The sequence below is a fragment of the Oncorhynchus mykiss genome, chromosome 21 (assembly GCF_013265735.2).
Source record: "Oncorhynchus mykiss isolate Arlee chromosome 21, USDA_OmykA_1.1, whole genome shotgun sequence".
Classification (NCBI taxonomy): Eukaryota; Metazoa; Chordata; class Actinopteri; order Salmoniformes; family Salmonidae; genus Oncorhynchus; species Oncorhynchus mykiss.
In genome coordinates this window covers 28,391,264-28,406,775 of record NC_048585.1, presented here as the reverse complement: position 1 = coordinate 28,406,775, position 15,512 = coordinate 28,391,264, and the positions used below count along the sequence as shown (strand labels likewise).

The following is a 15,512-nucleotide window of genomic DNA, read 5'->3' as shown; positions in this document are numbered from 1 at the left end:
GGTGATTTTCTTGGTAAGTAGTCTGTATTTTTCCCTTGGATATGATCATCTGTGATGTCCCCTGCTCCCCATCCCTGTCACCTCTCCATCTAATCTGTCAGTCTCTCATAGATCGTCAGAAGTCTGCTGCCACAGTGCCGCCAGTCTCCTCACAGCTAAGGTGGGAGAAGGCCTCCCAAGCCAGCAGGTAAACAGTTTAGACCAGAATTTAGTGCCAGTCTGTTTGTGCTATCATCCCAACTCCTCACTCATTGTCATGCCACAAAGAAACAATGAGTTGGCAAGAGCACTAACAGATCTGGAACCAGTCTAAAACTCTACATGGGACTGAAACGTTGCATATGTTTACAGTATATGTTAATTATTATATATAATTTAGAGTATAGCCAGGGTACAGCATCAGTATAGCCAAGGTACAGCATCAGAAAATCAACTCTGTGTGTTTTGGGTGTGTGAGTTTTTTTTAATGCCTTTCTTGACCTACCATGGACACTATAAATGAGTCTATTTTAAAACCTCATTGATACGTCCTTTTGTCTGTGAGTGATTGAGGTAGATGTCTGAGATCTTTGTCAGGTACAGTGTATCTCCTGTTATCTCCTCTTCCTCTTCCTCTTGTCTTCTGGTTGTCTCTGGTCATGCTCCTCCCAGACGTAGCATTGTGTCGGCTATCCGGGAGTACCGAGCTCACTGCCCCCTGAGCAGCTACAGCAGCAGCCCCCCACGAGTGCCTCTCCTTTGGCTCGCCCAGCCGCCTTGTTCCCCAGGTCCTCTATAAACCCTGGAACTACTACACCCTGACCTCTAACCCCATCACAGGACTCTGCGGGGCAGAGCCAGAGCAGTGCCTCTCACTGAAGGAAGAGAAGGACGACACTCACAAAGACGTATAACAGACTGTCTGACTTGAGGGTCTGTGGGAGAAAAGAGCGACATGCCATCTTTACTACCGCGCTAGCTATTAGTCATTATTCATCATGTATTTGTCTATGGTGTTTTGGGGGTTGTTGAAACATACTTTTATGTTGCGACCAGTGATGATAATTTTGTTGGGTTCAAGAGGTGGACAACTGTTGGGTTTTGCTGAATGTATAGCTTAGCTGTACAATCATTAATGGTACCATACAGTATGTAGTGAACGCCAAGGCGGCAGAGGACAAAGCCATAACTGTGTATTTGAAATGCATGTAAAAAAAGGTATTAGCTTTCGCAAACCCAGATTGTTTGAGTCCTTTTCTGCTCTGTTTGGATTGGATTCATTGCTTGTCCCCACCCCTCCCCAAGATCGTAGCTTGTTTTTTATATTCTACAGAATTTCTTTAAAATGCACTTTGCTCACACACACCCTGCGGTGTGTATATATATATAAATGTTTCTATTGCACTTTGAATGTGTTTTACAGGATAAGAGATTTCCAAACATTGTAAAAGCTGACAGTGTTTGTACCGTTATCATCCTTCCTTGGTTCTACAGTATCTATGTTGAAACATCAGTCACGTCCCAAATGACACCATATTCCCCAAAGTAGTGCACTACATAGGGAATAGGGTGCCACTTGGAAAGTAATTTTGGTCAACCTGTTTCTCTGAAGGAACCAATCAACCTCCTGATTTACAAGCACAAACTGACCAATGCATTCCAATACTAGTTGTGATCGACTGTTAACCCCCACTGGGTTAAATAATGATGTTGAAAGTAGATCTCTATCCAAGATTGCCTCTTGTTTTCTACATCCTGTGTATGGAAGTAACCATGCTGGATCGGCGTGTAGACAGATTTCGCTATAGAATAGTAGTACTAGTAGCACTGTAGTTGTAGTAATAGTAGAGGTAGTTGGCAGTTTATGCTGTACTGTATTCAACCATGATGCTATGTATGCTAACCTAGAAATACCAATTTGGAGCTTTTCTCAAACCACCACCCAGCAACTTTTAACCATCTATATAACATGTCCAGTCACAGCTCAGAGGCGTGGCAATGGGATGAATTCACACACCTCAACCTGGCTTTAGGCTGAACATTCTATTTCTACAGGATCTCTGACCAGACCTGTGGTTGCTAACTACAGTAATGTTTCAAAAACATTGGGTTTTGTCATCCTTTTGTGTTATTCTGGTGAATGCTGTCCTATCTGCTCCGTTCCCTACATCTATTGCAACTGGAAGCCATGTAACAAACTGCCAAAGACCGCACTAGGCTTCTCAGACATCATATGAAGCAGATGAAGGAGAGGGGAGGAGTTTTGTGTAACCAGCCAGAGACTGTGTTTAACCCACAGAGCTAAAACCCTAGGCATTAGTTTGGGAGAGCAAACTGGCTTTGGAGCCCAGGGGCGAGAGTACGGGAAAGGGGATATCTAGTCAGTTTCACAATTGAACGCGTTCAAACGACATTTGTTTAGCGGATGGCACAGTTAGCAGTCACAATGTCTCCTCAATAATGAGGATATCAGGAGTATTCTGTATGTTGTAACACTGTGGTTCGCTCTGTCTATTTTCCCCCACCATATGTATTGCTCATGTATATGAAGGTTTCTTTAAACTTATCAGATGGTTCAAAGACCATTGAAGTTGAACATAGGCCAACTGGACATACAGTAAGCTATGGAGAAAATGATGAATGTTACTAGCTACTTTTCCTAGACCTGGAGAGTGTATAGTAGACGGGGCACAAAGATGAAGCACTGAACGTGGTTTGCACAATATCAACACTACTCGACAACTCAATAAAAAACATTAGACATTCAGACAGCAATATATAAATGTATGGTATCTTCAAATCATTTTTATTGCATATTAAACCATGTAAATCCTACATTTCGAAATACAATAAATTCCCCCCTAATCTTATAGGGGACTGCTAAACATTTGTGTATCTTTTTGTAAAACTTTACCATAAACACCTTTAGGAAAATGGCCTACAGTATTGGGAGTTCCCTCTACAGAAGGTTCTCAGGGGGCGGAGGGTTTATAAAACGGGGGCGGTTTTTGTGCCGTTGTTTAAGATCTATCGGGATTCGATTCCACTGATGGAGATTCATGGCATGTGGAAATCGGTATTGGACTTTGGTACGCTTATTTACGTTTTTGTTGGAGGAGCAGCTCGGTAATTACCTGCGTAAAGCCCTCCGGCGTTCGTAGACTACACGCCTCGAATCAGATCATTATTCACGCTCAAGGGAACAATAAGTGGTAGAAAAGTTATTGTTATAAATCATATTACCATGTTTGACGGTGAACAGAGGGAGAGTGTGAAGACCACTCATCGTGAGACGGAGGAGTTTAGGCGGACGGCGGTGAGGAGAAAGTCGAAGGGAATACCGCGGGAGACTGAAGGTCAGCCTTCTCAAACTGCAGTTGTTTTTGGAAACGTTGAGTGATATAATTCACTGGACAGATTTCAAATGTATCCTATTATAGCCTAGGACGTCTGTGTTTTTTGCAATGCATGTTATGGTGGATTTAACTCATTTTGAGCAGAATAGTGGAGATTGATCCTCTGTGGTTTCTGATCCGAAGTCATATTTTGAGAAAACGGTGAAGATGTCCACAGCCAAGTTATCTTTAGATATACATTCTGACCAGAGAGTGGCAAACCTTGGTGTGGTGTGTTGACATGGACGAGGTTTACATGTCATTGGGGAGCCCAATCTAATGCTGTAGGAACTGTCTGGTCAACCCTGTACAGTAGTGACGGCCCCAGTGTCTCCTATTTAGTCCCTAGCTGAAGGCTTTCAGTCATGGCCACAATGGAGACGCGATATTAGCGCATATTCTTTACAAAATAATCTACTGTGTTATTTTCTAATTGTAAACTACTCGGGCAATGTATTATTCGTGGTTGAATTACCCTACACTTTTTTTTTTGTATGACCATCTCAAGTGCATTGAAGTGGGTGAACTCAGCCATGTCTAAAACGGAAGAGTCAGTAGTTTCACTGGTTATGCTAATCTACCACTGGCATGCCCTGAAAACATAACAGGGTTTTGTTTGTAAACAACGTTCTCTAGGTTTTGTGTGTGCAAATTGTCAGCAGCTGGGCTCAACTCTTTGGATTACTGAAATTGAGCTAAACTGAAATCTCCTTTCACCTGAGCACAGCTGACTGGCATAATATGTTAGTGATTTACTGTCCCTTAGACACTGATGTAGTTTGTTTGTGGAGATAACTATTTCTCATCAACGTCTCCTCACTGGACAACAGTCTCACGTTTATGTTATTTCCCCCAGTAATAAACTGGAGGCGGTAGGTCCTAGGTTAGAAGGGTGAAAAAAATAAAAGGTTGTAGATTCAACCTAATGTAAGATGCTAACCAAATACTCTTGAGTTATTGATGGAACTGTTTTGTCACCTGTTTTCACTCAGGAAACTCCTCCCCTTACACTTCCTCTGACAAGACAGTCACACAGTGACCACTCAGAGTCAGAAAGGGACACTCGCTGATAAGCAGTGAGTGACTGTGTTTGCGTGTGTATGAGTCAATTCAAGAACAGCAGGTGCGTGTGCGACGCGCTCCTCAGTCCTCTCTGGAACAGTGTATATGAGAAGAGAGGAGACATTTGTCAGAGACAGACAACACATCTTGTGGATTTAAGTTGTGGGCTTGGTCTTGATCAGAAACATGCAAATGCCGATCATTCAGTTGGTTTACTATTTCACTGTGCCATTTAAGCCAGCGAAGTAATATTCGATTTAACTGGCCACTGTATGACAAACACACAGGGTTTGAGTGTGTCTGTGAACACAAACTGTGCCAATACTGCAGAGTCCGTGTTTATTATGCTAAACTCATGTTGGCAGTTGGCATTTTCCGTTGAATTTTTACCTAGCCTGGGTACCGGTCTATTTGAGTTATCATGCCACTCCTTATCATGCTAATCAGCATGACACAAGAGTACATGGAGTGGAATGTTAGCCTGACATCCAGGACCTGTTTTGCTAACGTTTGCCCACTTCGAAACAACAAACTGTCACTTTGGCGGTCCTCTCCTCCACAGTAGACACATAGACACGGACTGCAGTCTGTTGGTTAAGACATGTAGCCTATTATCTCTCCAGCGAAGTAAGAGAGAAAGGCTTAACATGTTGAGGGAAGTGAGAAGGAAAGCAGTCAGATGACCGGGAGAAACACTATCTCTGCAACACGTGGGGAATTTGATTCCTGGCGTTGGTTATAATATCAGTGCGCTTGGCATTGTTTTTGTCCGGGAATGCAGTTGCTAATCATTCATTTCTCCTGACATCATTGGGGAAAACTCCTGAAAGCATTGTAAACTCGTAGAAAAAGCACGCTAACGCCTTCAGTGAACGAACAATGTCCGCTTTTACCATAAATAAAGGCCGCTTCGTTTACAAAGGAATTGAGAGGCACCACATTTGGGGTAGAGAACAGTCTAGTAGTGAGCTACACCCTATGAATACTGTAACAAGGTAAAACAGTTCTCCTGCCCAAACACTTTTTTTACAACGTTTATTCAGTTTTACACACATTTCACTCATTAGTCAACACAATATAATTATCCCGAAAAGAAAGCGGTGGGGGGGACAAGTAGCCACTGTGCTAATGTTCCTGTAAACAGCTGAAGAATAGGAGAAATGCAACCACTCTCACATTCATAGACCGCGCTATGGATGAAAAGACTGGCCAACCACGAGACCAAAACGATATAGTTTTAACCATTTGAGGCTACAGTGTTTATTTACAAGTACATTGTTCACAATCAACGGGGCTAAACAAGCTTACATTTTTGGTTCCGTCTGGGAAAGACGGTTGAACCAAGCTCATGAGGCATCTGCAAGTTACATTATTCAAGAATCAATGGGCACACGTCACCAATCTCAAAACCCCAGGATGGATGCAGCAAACACCGATTTCCCCTCCAACCAATAAGTCACGGGTGTCGATTACAGATGTATTTAAATTTAACCTTTATTTAACTAGGCAAGTCAGTGAAGACCACATTCTTATTTACAATGACGGCCTAAGTACGCCACCAGAGGATGGACTGTTCAAAGTATGTTAACTTCCTCATATCCTTACTGTATGTCACTATGGCAGGTGTCCATTCTCACTCTAACTAGAGCTCTCGCTCTCCCTCAGTACTGAGCAGCAGTACATGTGGCTCTGTGTATAGTACTGTAGCTGTGGGAGCACCATTGCCACCATTGCTGCTAAGAAATCCCTACTCAAACCACAAAGCACAGTACGGGGACTGAGGGGAGTGTGGTTGGTTTAAAATGCAGTGTTAAAATACCACTACAAATGCTCAGTAGACTCCACTACAAGCTAAATGTAGCCTGGTCCAAAATCTGTTTGTGCTGTTTTGCCAACTTCTATGGTCATTGTCATGCTAATAGGAGTTGGCAAGACCGCACAAATACACTGAACAAAAATATAAATGCAACTTGCAACAATTTCTAAGATTTTACTGAGTTACAGTTCATATAAAGTAATTAGTCAATTCCCTATTTCAGCTCATGAAACATGGGACTAACGCTTCACATGTTGCGTTTTATATTTTTGTTCTGGAACCAGGCTAGGATAGATCCCTTACTCAGCTTCTCCCTCCCTATCTCCAGTGTCTCCTAAACCTGCCCATCCCCAGAGCCCTGGGAAGAGCCCTGTCACGGGGCCAGAAGGAGCTCTACTCACAGGGAAGGGATCAGGACCCCAAGCTAGGGGGCTAACGGTCCACAGCCCAGGAAAGTGTCATGGGACCAGGCCGAGCCACAGCCAAGTGAAGGGGGTACCACCAGGGACCCAGAGCCCAGGAAAGAGACTAGGTGTCCACAGCCCAGGGAAGCGCTCCAAACTAGGATCTCAGTCCACAGGGAAGGGAGCAGGATCCAGGCTGAACCAGCTGAGAAGCCCTGGGGCCAGGATGAAGAGACATGGTCACATTGCAGGATCACCCTGCAGCCTGCCTGACCTCATTCACCTTGAGGAAAACCAGTCTGTGCTCAGATCAGCTAACAGCAGCCCAACACATACCACCACCTCTATAAGCCTGGACCAGCCTAGAGACCCAGACAGTGGGTCTACTGACAGCTCCCACACAGGACTGGATGCTCACAGACACAGTCCAGACAGGGCAGTAGTAGTGGCTCATAGGGAGGGCAGAGCGAGGGAAATCTCTCCCATAAATATGAATGGTTTGGACCTGATGAGGGATGCTGTACTGGTCGATGGCCATGTAGGAGACGGAGGGAAGGAGGATACAGGGCTCAACTTGGACCTGCCCCCCTCTAACATAACTGGGACTGAGGACGCCAAGCTTCAGGAGAGCTCTACAGATGAGAAGAAGATGGAGGGAGGGAGTGAGGAGGTGAGGGTGCAGGACTCCACTGAACAGAAGCTGTATAAGATTGCCAACGAGCTTCTGCTCACAGAGAGGGCCTATGTTGCTCGCCTTCACCTGCTAGACCAGGTCAGTGTGTCACTGTCAACTTCACGGTTTCTGTTCATCCACTGTAGTTATCACCACATGACTTGATCAGTATGTGTTGATTAGCAGTGTTTTAACACTGTGTATGCAGGTGTTCTGTGCCCGGCTGACTCAGGAGGCCGGTAAAGGCTTGTTCCCTGTAGATGTGGTGAGGACCATCTTCTCCAACATCTCCTCTATCCACACCTTCCACAGCCAGTTCCTACTGCCAGACCTGGAGACGCACATGGGCCAATGGTGAGACAACCCAAATAGATGATGTTGCAATTGAAGTACATGAAGTCATTATTTACAATGGAACTGAAGGACATGATTGGATTGGAACCTTGTTATTAAATGAAAATACGGTTATATTTTATGTAATTCATCCAGCCCCACAAAGACCGCCGTGGTTTTAACATTCCTACTTTAAATCGCTAGCATCATCTCTAAACAGTGATTAAATAATCATTTTTTGACCTTTGATCTCCGACCCTTGACCACACAGGTCTGTGAGCCCTCGTCTGGGTGATGTCATGCAGCAGCATGCTCCCTTCCTCAGGATGTATGCTGAGTACGTGATGAGCTTCAACCACGCCATGGAGCTGCTTAGAGTCTGGACGGAGAGGTCCGCACCATTCAGGAACGTCATACAGGATATACAGGTACAGTGGCTGGGCAGGGACACAGAGTAAATCTCTGTTCACACTTTAACTGAATATCTTTATTCATTCTCTTAATCTTCATATCACCATTCACCCAATGGAAATCAATAGCTGCTGACTTTGCAGTGGTGGAAACATTTAGTCAGTCTTGCCCTGTTGTTGATTTAGAGTTATCTTCCAGAGTCAGGAGGTGTGTGGTAGTCTGACCCTGCAGCACCACATGTTGGAGCCGGTCCAGAGGCTACCTCGTTATGAGATGCTGCTGAGAGACTACCTCAAGAGACTGCCTGATGATGACTCGGACCACAGTCATGCAGAGAGTGAGTTGGCACCTGCCTTACTGTAGCATAGACATAGTCCAACATACAGTAGATCCACAAAGGCTGGCCTCACTCTTACTGTAACACAGATCAGGTAGTCCTCATCGCTAGCGAAGACTCACGCAGTGTCATCACAGTTACTACAAGTCTGAGGAACTGTCACAGAAACCATAATAGATTAGGTTTTGTGGTTTTGTTATCCTAAAAAAATAAAAAATAAATAAGGTGTTGTTCTCTGTCTGCCTTCAGAGTCTCTGCAGGTCATCTCCATGGCAGCAACGCACTCCAACAGTGCCATCCGCCAATCAGTACGTGCAGAACTAATATGCTAATCATCTACTTACTGCAGATAACAATTGTCAGTACAGTATATCTAGAGACCATTTTTCTTTAGGCATAGTGAGTAAAATGTTACTACTGTTAACCACGGTTACCATCCTGTACTTCGTTATTTTGCAATCGGTTGGAACAGAAGTTTGTGATCTGCTTTGTTGTCTAACATCCTCCTCTCTGCTGTGTTGTCCTCTAGGAGAATCTGAAGAAGCTGCTGGAGATCTACGAGATGTTGGGGGGTGAGGAGGAGGACGTGATGAACCCCTCCAATGAGTTCATCCGGGAGGGACGTATCCTGATGCTGGCTGCCAGGCACTCCGCCATGGAGCGACACCTCTTCCTGGTTAGACCAGCTCACAATATTTGAACCTTTATTTTACCAGGAAGTCCCATTGAGGTCAGACCATCTCGTTCCCAATGGAGACCTTATGGCGTTTAGGAGGACGCAACATCACAATGTTGCTCTAGAAATGTATAGTGTAGAACAGCCATGATTTTCTGCTATGTATAATTTGAAATTAAATCATCTCTACTTCATCAGAATCTTGCACTTCACTGACTAGGAACCACTGAACATCCATCCATTTAACCCACACATGTCAAACTCATTCCACGGAGGGCGGGTTTTCGCTCCACCCTTGTGCTTGATGAATTAAGGTCACCAACTAGTAAGGAACTCCCTCACCTGGTTGTCTAGGTCTTAATTGAAAGGAGAAAAAAACCAGACATTCTGCCCTCCGTGGAATGAGATCGACACTCCTGCATTAACGGGTCATTCACGAGACTCTTGTGGCGCATACTTAAAATCCTTATGTCTTTCTTGCCTCTCCCTCCCTCTGCTGTCCATCCAGTTAAACAACATGCTGCTGTGCTGCACTCCTCGGTTCAGCCTGGGGGGGCAGCGCTTCACTGTGCGGACACGGATTGACGTGGAGGGCATGACGGTGCAGCGCACCACCAACGAACACCACCCCCACACCTTCCAGGTATCTGGCAAGGAGAGGACCCTGGAGAGGACCCTGGACCTACAGGCCAGGTGAGGGGATTGTGGGGGGGGCGGGTCACAATAATATAACTCACCTGAAGGTCTTGGATGGATGTATATATTTTGTATCAATGTTAACATGTGGCGTTGTCTTTCTAGCTCTGAACATGACGAAGAGGACTGGATAAAGGTAACAGTGCTTTGTCATATTTTGAAACCCCGTTTAAATGACCAAAGGCACATAATGAGTATATAGGGAGAGTACACATGGTCTAACGGGCCTTGTACTTTCAGGCTTTTCAGGACACCATTGATGTTTTCAAGCAGAAGAATGAGACTTTTAAGTCAGCTTCTAAAGAAGTAGAGGTATCTGTAAGGATCCCTTATTTTTGTGCAAAACAGAGACCAATACAATATTTTCTTCCATTCTTTTGTGTGTGTTTCTCCATCTGTACAGTATGCTTGCTGTATTCATATAGAGGGATACATCACAGGCAAATGGGTGTGGAGGGGAACTGATCATTTAGCAAAAGGGAAGGAGAAACGACTCATTTGAGATCCTCTTGCATGTATGGGTGGAAAAACAAGTTGGCGAGACAAACTGATTTTTTTTTTGTGTGTGTGTGTGTGTACAGACGGAGGAACTGGGTCGGCGTGCCCCTCGATGGATCTGGGACAATGAGGTGACCATGTGTATGAAGTGTAGCGAACCCTTCAACGCCCTCACCCGATGGAAACACCACTGCAGAGCCTGTGGCTGTGTGAGTTAACACACACGCACGGGTACATGGACATACACACATAGATGCACACATTCACTTTACCTAAGGCTGGGCTAAGGTTTCTAACATAACCAGACCGATATGACCATGACGTCCTGTGTCTCCACCTGTTTGTCAGGTGGTGTGTTGGAGGTGTTCAGACAACAAAGTAACTCTGGAGTACGATGGCAACAAGGTGAACAAGGTGTGTCTAGACTGCCACTCCGCCCTGACCCTCCGGGCCAACAGAGGGGAGAGGGGAGAGGGCAAGGAGGGGGGGCATTCTAAAGCTTCCACACCCCACCTCCCCATTTCCATCCCTACCCTTTCCCCAGGATCTGAAGGCCTTGTCTAGGGTCCCCTTGCAGGGGACAGGTGACGGCGGTTGTCAATGAAAATGGGATGGTGGTTAATGGGATGACAACGCCATGGTTGGCAAGGGGACTTTCATCAATGGCAACGGAAGTGTCACTGATAATGGTTACGGGAGTGTCTCCAATAGAAACGGGATGGCTGTCAATGACAGTGAGGAGGCTCGCTTGAACAGCCTCAGTGTTCACACACTATCCCCAAGTGTCTGTACTTGTGTTCAGTGTTATGGCCTTAATGAGATGGTGAGCTCCAACAGTATTGGGACAGTGACAATGTTAAAGTGCAGACGGGGGGACACGTTTAGAAATTACAGCACTTTTTGTACATAGTCCCCCCCCCCCCCATTTTAGGGGACCAAAAGTATTGGGACAAATTCACTTATGGGTATTAAAGTAGTGCAAAGTATTTGGTCCCATATTCCTAGCACGCAATGATGACATCAAGCTTGTGACCCTACAACCTTGTTGGATGCATTTGCTGTTTGTTTTGGTTGTTTCAGATTTATTTTGTTCCCAATAGAAATGTATGGTACATAACGTATTGTGTAGTTTTGGGGTTACTTGTATTGTAAATAAGCATATAATATATGTTTCTAAATACTTCTACATTAATGTGAATGCCAATACAGATAAGTGAATTTGTCCCAATACTTTTGGTCCCCTAAAATGGGGAGGACTATATACAAAAGGTGCTGTAATTTCTAAATGTTGGATGCAAATTCCCTCATTAAAGCTGACAGTCTACACTTTAATCCCATAGTCATTGTATCATTTGAAATCCAAAGTACAGAGCCAAAATGTCACTGTACTTTTAGAGCTCTGTATACCGTAATGAGATGTATTTTGTATAAAAACTCGATGTAAGAGTATTCTGGCTATTCCCTATCTGGATCAGAAAATCAAGTAACCTTATAGTTTGTATTTGAAATGATTCACCCTTTGAAAAAAATAAAGTTAAACTTGTTTAAAAGTGAAGCAAGGTGTTTATTGGACTAGAAAAGAAAAGTTGGAAACTTATCAGTTAAGTTTCTTATGTTAGCAGTATGTGTTATTAAAGAGATTATCCTATACTTTTTTTGCCAGTAGTTCTGAAAGTAGCACTCATGACCCAACAATGGTCCATCACATGTGCAGGTACAGTTGAAATCGGAAGTTTACATACACTGAGGTTGGAGTCATTAACTTGTTTTTCAACCACTCCACAAATTTCTTGTTAGCAAACTATAGTTTTGGCAAGTCGGTTAGAACATCTAATTTGTGCATGACACAAGTCATTTTTTTCAACAATTGTTTATAGACAGATTATTTCACCTATATTTCACTGTATCACAATTCCAGTGGGTCAGAGGTTTACATACACTAAGTTTACTGTGCCTTTAAACAGCTTGGAAAATTCCAGAACATGGATTTAGAAGCTTCCGATAGGCTAATTGACATCATTTGAGTCAATTGGAGGTGTGGATGTATTTCAAGGCCTACGTTTAAACTCAGTACCTCTTTGCTTGACATGAGAAAATTAAAAGAAATCAGCCAGGACCTCAGGATAAAAATGGTAGCCCTCCACAAGTCTGGTTCATCCTTGGGAGCAATTTCCAAATGCCTGAAGGTACCACGTTCATCTGTACAAACAATAGTACGCAAGCATTAACACCATTGGACCATACTGCTCAGGAAGGAGACACGGTCTGGTTCCTAGAGATGAACATTGTCGTGGCAGAATCAGAATCCTTTAGGTAATATTTATAAATGTTTTATTATTTTTTATAGTATGCTTATGTGGGAAAAATTACTGGGGCCCAGAGTGGGGTAAAAGGTTCTTTGTGTAATGTTCTTAAGATCTGTTATTCGTCATGTGAGTTTTGATGGGTGTGTCTTGGCTATAAATGATACTAAGGACTGTTTTGTAAGCACTCTCAGAGAATTCATTTATGGACACTGAATTGATCTGAGAGTCACAGGGCTATGGTGAAGCTCATATAATTAAAGATGGACTTTATGATAACTCTGACTTGTGTGTGGTTTGCTCTCTCATGATTTGGTAATACAGGACATTTCCACGACAACATACTTTGGTGTGAAAAGTGCAAATCATCCCAGAACAACAGCAAAGGACCTTGTGAAGATACTGGAGGAAACAGGTACAAAAGTATCTATTTCCACAGTAAAAACTAGTCCTATATCGACATAACCTGAAAGGCCGCTCAACAAGGAAGAAGCCACTGCTCCAAAACCGCCATAAAAAAGCCAGACTACAGTTTGTAACTGCACATGGGGACAAAGATCATACTTTTTGGAGAAATTTCTTCTGGTCGGATGAAACAAAAACAGAACTGTTTGGCCATAATGACCATCGTTATGTTTGGAGGAAAACGGGGGAGGCTTGCAAGCTGAAGAACACCATCCCAACCGTGAAGCACGGGGGTGGCAGCAATCATGTTGTGGGGGTTCTTTGCTGCAGGAGGGACTGGTGCATTTCACAAAATAGATGGCATAATGAGAAAAATGGGAGGTTTAAAAATAATTTCACCAAAGTACAGGAGCATCTCTTTAAGTAAATATATTCCTATGGAAAGGTTCTACACATTTTATGGAGATGGAGACCTTCCACTATATACTCTACATGACCAAAAGTATGTGGATACCTGCTTGTCAAACATCTCATTCCAAATCATGGGTGTTATTATGGAGTAGGTCCCTCCCCTTTGCTGCTATAACAGCCTCTCCACTCTTCTGTGAAGGCTTTCCACTAGATGTTGGACCATTGCTGCGGGGACTTGCTTTCATTCAGCCACAAGAGCATTAGTGAGGTCAGGCACTGTGATAATGCTTGGCTCACAGTCATTGTTCCAATATATCCCAAAGGTGTTCAATGGGGTTGAGGTCAGGGCTCTGTGCAGGCCAGTCAAGTTCTTCCACACAGATCTCGACAAAACATTTCTGTATAGACCTTGCTTTATGCACAGGTGCATTGTCATGCTAAAAACAGGAAAGGTCTTTCCCCAAACTGTTGCCAGAAAGTTGGAAGCCCAAAATCGTCTAGAATGTCATTGTATGCTGTAGTGTTAAGATTTCCCTTCACTGTAACTAAGGGGTCTAGCCCGAATGATGGAAAAACAGACCCAGACCATTATTCCTCCTCCACCAAACTTTACAGTTGGCACTATGCATTTGTGCCGGTAGCTTTTTCCTGGAATCCGCCAAACACAGATTCGTCCATCCAGATGATGAAGCGTGATTCATCAGACCAGAGAACACATTTCTATTGCTCCAGAGTCCAATGGCAGCAAGCTTTACACCACTCCAGCCGACGCTTGGCATTGCACAGGGTGATCTTAGGCTTGTGTGCGGCTGCTCGGCCATGGAAACCCATTTCATGAAGCTCCCAAATACCTCAGAGAACAACATCGATCTATACGCTGACTCGGTGAGTGAGTTTATAAGGAAGGGCATTGGAGATGTTGTACCCACTGTGACTATTAAAACCTACCCTAACCAGAAATCGTGGATGGATGGCGGTGTTCACACACAACTGAAAGCACGAACCACCGCATTTAACCATGGAAAGAGGTCTTGGAATATGGCTGAATATAAACAGTGTAGCTATACCTCCGCAAGGCAATCAAACAAGCAAAAAGACAGTACAGGGACAAAGTGGAGTCGCAATTCAATGGCTGAGACACGAAATCACGGAATACAAAAAGAAAACCAGCCATGTCATGGACACCAATGTCATGCTTCCAGACAAACTTAACACTTTCTTTACCCGCTTTGAGGATAATACAGTGCCAACGTCGCGGCCCGCTAACAAGGACTGCATCCCCCCTTCTCTGTGGCCGACGTGAGTAAAACATTTAAACGTGTTAACCCTCGCAGGGCAGCTGGCCCAGACGGCATCCCTAGCCGCGTCCTCAGAGCATGCGCAGACCAGCTGGTTGGTGTGTTTACGGACATACAGTGCCTTGCGAAAGTATTCGGCCCCCTTGAACTTTGCGACCTTTTGCCACATTTCAGGCTTCAAACATAAAGATATAAAACTGTATTTTTTTGTGAAGAATCAACAACAAGTGGGACACAATCATGAAGTGGAACGACATTTATTGGATATTTCAAACTTTTTTAACAAATCAAAAACTGAAAAATTGGGCGTGCAAAATTTGGCCTGCAAAATTTGGCCAACAACTGTTTCTCGTTTGTTTTTTATAGGCAGTTTATTTTATGGGTATTTCTCATATTCGTTTTTAGTTTTCTTTCATATTATTTTAGCCCTGGAGGCCAGCGTGACAGGCAGTGAGTGGCAGCACAGGTAATTCAACTATGTAAAAAACATTATACTTAAGGTAGGTTTAACAAATGTTAAGTTTACTAATGTGTCCTTTCCGGCAATCACAGCATTGGAGGCCAGGCTGTCAGTGAGAGGGAGGTGGAAGAGTTGGAGAGAGAGAAGGCCGGTATAACCGAAACAGAAAAGGGGTTGTTTTCCTGCACTTGTTTGTAACGCGAGGAGGTTGGGTGGCTGTTGGTGAATGTTTAGCTTCTTACCAGAATAATGTTGGCTTTCATGGGCTTTATTTATCTTTCAATAATAAGTGCCAATACTGACACCACACTTCTACAGCAAAGTCTTCACCAACATCAGCAAGGCCTGCAAACCA

At 43.9% G+C, this 15,512-nt stretch overlaps 2 protein-coding genes across 5 annotated transcripts in view; both read left to right on the top strand.

Annotated features, from left to right (window-relative positions):
• LOC110500189 (protein bicaudal D homolog 1) overlaps positions 1-2,864 on the top strand; it is a 71,161-nt gene extending 68,297 nt beyond the window's left edge. The window contains exons 9-10 of one of the 3 annotated variants that reach the window (XM_036957550.1): positions 102-187; positions 652-2,864. In XM_036957550.1, the coding sequence (XP_036813445.1) occupies positions 102-187; positions 652-778 (213 nt within the window). In that variant the 3' untranslated portion in view covers positions 779-2,864. Of the gene's footprint in view, positions 1-101 lie in introns of all 3 variants that reach the window. The other 2 variants (XM_036957552.1, XM_036957551.1) reach the window with 2 other exon arrangements.
• A 124-nt stretch (positions 2,865-2,988) lies between these two features.
• LOC110500188 (FYVE, RhoGEF and PH domain-containing protein 4) lies at positions 2,989-11,835 on the top strand. Of its 2 annotated transcripts, none has more exons than XM_021577397.2 (12): positions 2,989-3,335; positions 6,581-7,428; positions 7,538-7,683; positions 7,934-8,090; positions 8,272-8,410; positions 8,660-8,718; positions 8,940-9,086; positions 9,595-9,779; positions 9,888-9,918; positions 10,023-10,094; positions 10,364-10,489; positions 10,629-11,835. In XM_021577397.2, exons 1-12 carry the CDS (start codon positions 3,224-3,226, stop codon positions 10,842-10,844), a joined length of 2,238 nt encoding a protein of 745 aa, XP_021433072.2. In that variant the 5' UTR covers positions 2,989-3,223; the 3' UTR covers positions 10,845-11,835. The 2 variants fall into 2 exon arrangements, with proteins under 2 accessions (XP_021433072.2, XP_021433071.2); XM_021577396.2 differs by having other exon boundaries at positions 10,023-10,100.
• The last annotated feature ends 3,677 nt before the right edge of the window (positions 11,836-15,512 follow it).

What these genes read in the sequence shown, in the direction of transcription:
- LOC110500188 (XM_021577396.2), top strand. Translation starts at nt 3,224, where the DNA reads ATGTTTGACGGTGAACAGAGGGAGAGTGTGAAGACCACTCATCGTGAG. An exon ending in ACGTCATACAGGATATACAG is followed by an intron (nt 8,091 to 8,271) that starts GTACAGTGGCTG and finishes GTTATCTTCCAG; the next exon opens with AGTCAGGAGGTGTGTGGTAG. An exon ending in CTAAAGAAGTAGAGGTATCT is followed by an intron (nt 10,101 to 10,363) that starts GTAAGGATCCCT and finishes GTGTGTGTACAG; the next exon opens with ACGGAGGAACTGGGTCGGCG.